Source organism: Gymnoscopelus microlampas, assembly GCF_963454915.1.
Source record: "Gymnoscopelus microlampas genome assembly, chromosome: 13".
NCBI classification, from domain to species: Eukaryota; Metazoa; Chordata; class Actinopteri; order Myctophiformes; family Myctophidae; genus Gymnoscopelus; species Gymnoscopelus microlampas.
In genome coordinates, this window is record NC_139950.1 from 3940235 (window position 1) to 3948305 (window position 8071).

Here is an 8071-nt window from a genome sequence, read left to right on the forward strand (position 1 = left end):
TTGTGTGTGTTGTCTGTTGTGTGTGCAACGTTCCCATGACAACGGTCTCCATCTGGTGTGCCCCCCCTCCCCCCACCCCACCCCACCCTGCCTCGCGGGCACACGCAGCGCGCGCGCGCCAATTGTTTCTGTCGCCCCTGACAACGGGGGAACAGAGTCCCCCGAGGCCCCGCCCACCGACGCCAACCCCAACCACGGGAACCAATGAAACGCGGCGCTTCACGTGACCGACGGCTCCTCGGGCCAATGGCGTGCGTTGGGGGGATGTCCCAGAGCGGTAGGTTATATAGACATCCGGTCTCAGCAGGTTCCAGTTGCTTTTAGACTCCGGACTGGACGGTTGACATTTATTAAACGTTTAAAAACACATTTCTGTCGACTAAACAAACATGAGGGAAATCGTCCATTTGCAGGCTGGCCAGTGCGGCAACCAAATTGGAGCCAAGGTAAGAACTTTATTAAAGTTATTGAGTGTTACTTCATTAAAGAAAAAACTAGACTACTTATTTTTAGGCGGTAGGAAGCTAGTTGGCAACGTAGGTAGGTAAGGTAAGCTAAAGGTGGCTAACTGTGTGTGTGTGTGTGTGTGTGTGTGTGTGTGTCCAGTTACTGTGTAAGGGTGTTATTATGTAAAGTGTATAATATATATATGTGTATAATATATATATATATATATATATATATATATATATATATATATATATATATATATATATATATATATATATATATATATATATATATATTATTTCATATTTAAAGTGCATATTTATATTATATTACTATATTTATTGTATTTCACTTAGAAATAAGGGGCAAGTGATATGTTTGGGGGTTGAAACATCAACTTTTTTGTTAAAAGGTTTAAGCTTCATATTGTGATGGTAAAAAAAAAAAAACACGAAAATTCACTTTGAGGAGGGTTGCCAATTTCAGCTAGGAGACCGGTCTCCTAGCTGAAATTGGCAACCCACCTGAAATTGGAACCGCAACACTATAAATTTGAAGCTGATAAATTATTTATCAGCTCAAATTTATAGTGTTACGGTTCCAATTTTGTCTGCTCTTTTTTTACGTGACAGAAAAATGCCAGGACTGTACTAAATACTAAATGTTTTTTTTTTCTATTTACGTCATTATCCATTTTTGTACAGTTTTCTAATGTTTACTGTCTCATGTGACATGTTGACCTTCTCATGTGGTTTCCATTGAAAACATGGACAGACATATGAAGGTTTTTTTTTTAGATGAAAGTTAAAAGAGTTTGGAACAGTAAAATGTTATTTCATGTTGTCATCACTTCTAATTTCACTTGTTTAATCTGCATCCTGTGTGAGTTCTCTCTCCTGATTGGATAGAATTGGTATCCTGGACCTGAAAATGTATTTTCTGTTAATTAAATAAGGAGAGACATGGAGACTCTTGTTACTGAACAAATACTCTATGTAACAATGATCACTATCACAATATAGAGCTATTTAACACTTGTTTTAACAATAAATAAATAAATCATGTACCCTTTAGTTTTTATTTGTATATATTTGTCTAGCGCTAGAAGGTTAACTTTACCTTCATTCGTTAATTAATGGTAGTTTTGGGAGGTGATAAGTGACAATGTCATTAATTATCATTAATTAATCATAGTTTTGGGAGGTGATCAGTGACGAGCATGGCATTGACCCCACGGGGACGTACCATGGTGACAGCGACCTGCAGCTGGAGAGAATCAACGTCTATTACAACGAAGCAACAGGTAATTAAACCTTTTAATTAAACCTGACGTCAACCAGGTTCATTACACTATAACATCCTCAGTGTTAATTTAACTCTGATGGTGTACCAAATATTATGTTGTACACTCTCAGATGAATGTAGGTAGAGAGGGCCGATTATTCTAGAACAGTCCAGTAGATGGCATGCTTGTTTCGCCCAAAAACACTCGAGTGGTCATGTTTCATTGACAGTAGGTGAATGTAGAACTGTTTCATATTAAATGCTGCTGCTATATAGTGTCAGACAAGTCAGCAAAACAAAGTAAGGTAAAGAAACTGTCCTAGTGACTCGGGGATGATGGACCACAATGGAAATAAGCTTTAGGGCTTTATTTCATTCATTCATGTGTCCTTTGGCGTCAGTGATGACGTGACATAAATAATTCACATGCTTGTGTTTTGTAACACCAGGTGGTAAGTATGTCCCTCGGGCAGTGCTGGTGGACCTGGAACCAGGCACCATGGACTCTGTGAGGTCCGGTCCCTTTGGACAGATCTTCAGACCCGACAACTTTGTCTTTGGTGAGTCTGTGTGTCTTGGAGACTTGAAGTTATTATGTAATCGCAATTATTTGAGATCATCACAATAATATTTTTAATAATTAATATTTTTTTTCCCATGTTGTAAATGTTTCATATATTTTCAAACATTTTCAAAAATATCTATCTCCATCTCTATATCTTATAGATCTTTTATTTATTTTTTTTAAGTATAAAGTTATTAAATTATAAAAGTTATTTTTCATATCTGCCCTGTGCAACTTTGGTTTACGAAGCCTTCATTTTTATTCAGCATGTTCCAATGACTTAAACACAATTAAATTGTTAATCGCAATCAGTTGAGCGACAATCAATCGGGAAGTAAAATCTCACAGCCCTTTATATGTGGGTGTGTGTGTGTGTGTGTGTGTGTACGTTAACCCTCCACAGGCCAGAGCGGTGCCGGTAACAACTGGGCCAAGGGCCACTACACGGAAGGAGCAGAGCTGGTGGACTCGGTCCTGGACGTGGTCCGCAAGGAGGCGGAGAGCTGTGACTGTCTCCAGGGTTTCCAGCTCACCCACTCCCTGGGAGGCGGGACCGGCTCCGGCATGGGAACCCTGCTCATCAGCAAGATCCGAGAGGAATACCCCGACCGCATCATGAACACCTTCAGCGTGGTGCCGTCTCCCAAGGTAGATGAGACGAAATGGTCAAGAACCCCCAAAATTATATGTATTTGGCCGCGGACCCCCATCTCAAAATATTTTGTTCCAGGGACCCCCCAGAAGACCCCCTGTTTATTTATTGACGCCCTCTCTCTCCTCGTTTTGCTCGGCAGGTGTCAGATACGGTGGTGGAGCCATACAACGCGACACTGTCCGTCCACCAGCTGGTAGAGAACACAGACGAGACGTACTGCATCGACAACGAGGCCCTGTACGACATCTGCTTCCGCACCCTGAAACTCACCACGCCCACCTACGGAGACCTCAACCACCTGGTCTCTGCCACCATGAGCGGAGTGACCACCTGCCTGCGCTTCCCCGGTCAGCTCAACGCCGACCTGAGGAAGCTGGCCGTCAACATGGTGCCTTTCCCCCGCCTGCATTTCTTCATGCCCGGATTCGCCCCGCTCACCAGCCGAGGCAGCCAGCAGTACAGGTGCATTTACTTGACTGTGTTTTCACCATACACAGTAAAAAAGAATGGACAAAGCCACACCATTGGTTTCTACAGACCGTAAATGAAGCCGATTTATGCCATATTATGAAGACATTCACAGGTGTTGCCAATGATACTAATGAAGGCTCTGTTCCATTCTGGTCAAACAGAGTTAGGGTGCTGATATTGTGCATGTTGGCTCACTGGAAACACTCTGTTACACCAGTGTGTCTACAGTTGGGGTCCAGGGACCCTCATGGGCTTCCAAATGGCCCCTTACAGGTGTGTAACTCTGAGAGTGTTCAAATGGAACCAAATGGACCCATAAGGGTCCATTTGGTTCCATTTGTACACTCTCAGAGTTATGGGGGTCGTGGAAACCACCGTGCTACACTAAATGGAACGGAGCCCTCATTAGTGTCATTGGTAACACCTGTGAAGGAAGTGATAATATGGCTGCTGTGCATAGAGCCTATTGTTAAGGAATTTCAAATCCGCCATCTTTCTATATCGCGTCATATCCTGCACAATGCAACCGGACCAATATTGGTTGGGTAGCTTGTCAATCAAGAGCGAGGGCGGGGAATGAATGCTATTGGTTGTGTAGCTTGTCAATCAAATCATCCCACCCCTATCATCATTTTTAAAATGGGACCATCATTTACCAAAACGCATTTCATGGTGATTGAAAGAAGACTTTACACTAGCGACTGGAAGCATATAGTATTTATGACAATGTTTTTAAGGTAAGAAAATCAAGTCTAAAGTTCGTCAAAACCCACCCACTTGCATTGAAAAACAGGCAATTCATATGAACTGTCACTTGAACTCACTTCCTATATAGACTAAATTTACAACTCTCAATCTGGCCCCTTGGTTTTAACAGACTCTCGTATCCAGCGACAATAGGCTCTATGCACAGCAGCCATATTGGGAATGAATTGGGCCCCTTCCTTACTTCCTTCGCAGGTGTTATCAATGATAGTAATTAAGGCTCTGTTCCATTTAGTGTGGCATAGTGGTTGTCTTATTTTCAAGGACCCCCATAACTCTGAGAGTGTACAAATGGAACCAAATGGTCCATTTGGTTCCATTTGTACACTCTCAGAGTGAGAACAACAACATACCACAATTTACATGTTGGACAACCCCCAAACGTCTGTTCCGTAAGCTACTATTAAACACATGTAGAATGTAGTCATTGGTTTTGTATTGAAATCATGCCAAAACCAATAATGCGCACAGTGATGAAACATGAACATGCATGTGTAGTACTTCTACTTTGTCACAAGGTGGGGCACTTTCCTAACATTACGTGTGGTGTCATGAGGGTCCAAAATGAAACCTGCTACTGTGCATGCACTCAATAGCTGGTTAAAAATAACATACTGTAGCATATAGCGTATGATTTCTGACAACCTAAATGCCATGGCATGAACCGTAGTTGACAAACGACATGGTCACATAAGGAGTGCAAAGAAAACTATCAAGTGCTTCAAAGTCACTGGGATGGCAGGTAAACATCAAACCTAGCATCTGTCTAAACAACATGCTGTCTTCACATTCGTCAGGATTCTCAGAAATGGTGGAAATGGTGATGTTGTTAGATACAGGATCCTTTCACACTGTTTCACAAATGTCACATTAGGGCTTGGCCTGACAAAAATGAGATTTTATTTTTGCTTTAATCCACATAAACAAGTTTTACCATCTCTGTTCCCCAGAGCGCTAACGGTTCCAGAGCTCACCCAGCAGATGTTCGATGCCAAGAACATGATGGCGGCCTGCGACCCACGCCACGGGCGCTACCTCACCGTGGCGGCCATCTTCCGTGGACGCATGTCCATGAAGGAGGTGGACGAACAAATGCTCAACGTGCAGGTAGGGATGGTTCACAAAGTGGGGCCCTTTAGGGGGTTCCAGCTACATTAGTTAATAATTATGGCGTCAAATTCAGTTTAACCAGTAAGTAAACTATCAAGCCCACTCCTAAAAACAAATGAAAATAAAAGGGATATTTCACTTTCAAACATTTTTTAGGTCATTAAACATTGACTCTGGCTTTTGTGTTGCACCCCAGACAGTTTTTAAGTGTTAACATATTTTATATTCATTGTTATCAGACACTATACCGACCCTCTATTTTTAATTAATTGAAAACACATGTCCTTGGTTGTTGTGACTGATATCGTCCTTTAATACGTATTCCCAAAAAGGTATAAAAAGTATTTGAAAAAAGTAAAACAAGATCCCCTCATGCATTAGAAGGCCAATATCAGTCACCAGAGCCAAGGACGGGTGTTTTAAATGAATCTAACATGGTCAAAATAAAACCAGTTGAAACCATACTAAACTTTGCTCCCTCCGTTGCAGAACAAGAACAGCAGCTACTTCGTGGAATGGATCCCCAACAACGTGAAGACAGCCGTCTGCGACATCCCGCCGCGCGGCCTCAAGATGGCTGCCACCTTCATCGGGAACAGCACGGCCATCCAGGAGCTGTTCAAGCGCATCTCAGAGCAGTTCACCGCCATGTTCCGCCGCAAGGCCTTCCTCCATTGGTACGTAGAGCCGTGTCTTGAGAGTGAAAACAGAAAAATGAGGGTTTTATTGTTTTAAGTGTATGTGTGTGTGTGTGATTCCTAACCCTGTGTGAACCGGGTCTCCAGGTACACGGGCGAGGGCATGGATGAGATGGAGTTCACCGAGGCAGAGAGCAACATGAACGACCTGGTGTCAGAGTACCAGCAGTACCAAGACGCTACCGCTGAGGAGGAGGGCGAGTTCGAGGAGGAGGGCGAGGAGGATCTGGCCTGAAAAACTACCAGCTAGAGCAGTGGTTCCTCAAACCGTGGGTCGGGACCCCCCAAATGTTTTTTTCTTTTTTAAGACCCTTTTAATACGTATAAAAAAATAAGACCATTACTGCATCAAGAGTAGTCAAACATTGGCCAAATTGTCAAATATTACCTAAGAAAGAGGCAAAACCTTTGAGAATAGCAGCTATTTTCATAATATTTATCTGTGAAACCGAGTCAGACTAAATGTAATGCCTCAACTCCTACAATTCCAAGTCTTTGTCAGGGTGGGGGGCTTCCCAGTTCAAATACGATTATTTTGGAGGGTCGTGGCCTTAATAGTTTGAGAACCACTGAGTTAGAGGAGGAAGGAGGGAGAGGAGGATCTGGCCTGAAAACAACAACCAGAAGTAAACCATGCTGTTAGCTGGGCTGCTAATGCTATTCAACACTAATGTCTGTCTGTGTGTTTGTGTCTTATCCTGTCATTGTGTGTACGTGTGTCTGTCACTCTTATCATTGTGTGTCTATGTCATTCTGTCATTGTATTGTGTGTATGTCACTCTGTCCTCACTTGACTCGGCATCTTGACATCACATTACAACATCAGACCATTGAAACGTGTCCTATTAGATCTGCGAATCCATATCACGGTGTCATTTTGTGGCGATGGTCAAGAATGTCAGTTATTGTTCAAGAGTTCTGAACTATTAATTGTAGAATGATGGATTGGTTTGCACTTCAAAAATGGTCTAAATCCATTTCACTTCTCTGCTGTAAATGTAAATGACTAGGATACGGATGTAGATTAGTGGTTCTCAAAAGTGGGGACCCTCAGGCCAGGGTTCCTTGACAGGGTTCCAAATGGAACCTTACACGGTCTGTGACTCTGAGAGCGTACAAATGTACATTGCACACTCAAGGTCCTTGAAATAAATACATCCACGTTTGAGAACCACTGACGTAGATTTGACACTGACGTTTCTAAGTTTGGCAGCTCAGCCTATGCATAATGTAGCTTTAGCCTGTTTGTCTGTTTATGACACCTCTAGCTTTAGCCTGTTTCATTCAACATTATACCCTGTTTTATTGTCTGTTGATGCCTCTAGCTTTAGCCTGTTTGCTACGACTGTTGATGCGCATACAATCTGGTGGGAAATAAACATTTTTAAAATTTCATGCAAATATAGAGTCCTGATTAATGCTACAGTGACATAAGTATGTGTGTGTGTGTGTGTGTGTGTGTGTGTGTGTATATATATATATATATATATATATATATATATATATATATATATATATATATCTCATCTTAAAATAAACTTGATCTTCAGACATTTGAATTGATTATAATTGGCCATGTTCATATATTTTGGAAGTTGATATTCATTGTCGAATGATTGATAACATTTAAAATATTGTCTGAAGCCATTTCACTTTGCTACTTTAAGATGATGTCATAATAAGATCAGGATATACAGATGTACAGTAGGTTGACACTGAAGTTTTATGTTTTTCAGTTCAACTATGCACACTGGATTTGTCTTGTAATTATTTGAATATGTGTCTTTTCAGGTATAAAGCAAAACATGTAGGTTCAAGTTTAGGTAGATGGATGCATACATAAGTAGTGCATATACATACATACACCATTTTCTGTAGGCTATAGTTAAAACAAAAAATACCACATTTCACTAAAATGGTTCCTCTGATCCTTACTAGGGGTCCCTAAAATGTAAAGGAAGTTGAGAATCACTGGGATTATAGTTTGAGTTGCAGCATTATATTCTGAAGTGAGAACAACAGCACAATGTACTCTGGGACAACGCTCCACACGCCCCAGACTCTTCTCCCTGC

General features: G+C 41.7%; 1 protein-coding gene across 1 annotated transcript; it reads left to right on the plus strand.

The window, feature by feature from the left end:
* Nucleotides 1-319: 319 nt before the first annotated feature.
* Nucleotides 320-7393, plus strand: LOC311059110 (tubulin beta-4B chain). The gene is made up of 8 exons (XM_084076745.1): nt 320-446; nt 1645-1753; nt 2184-2294; nt 2703-2947; nt 3094-3416; nt 5141-5297; nt 5790-5977; nt 6086-7393. The coding sequence occupies exons 1-8, from the start codon at nt 390-392 to the stop codon at nt 6231-6233; spliced, it is 1338 nt and encodes a 445-aa protein (XP_083932871.1). The 5' UTR covers nt 320-389; the 3' UTR covers nt 6234-7393.
* Nucleotides 7394-8071: the final 678 nt, after the last annotated feature.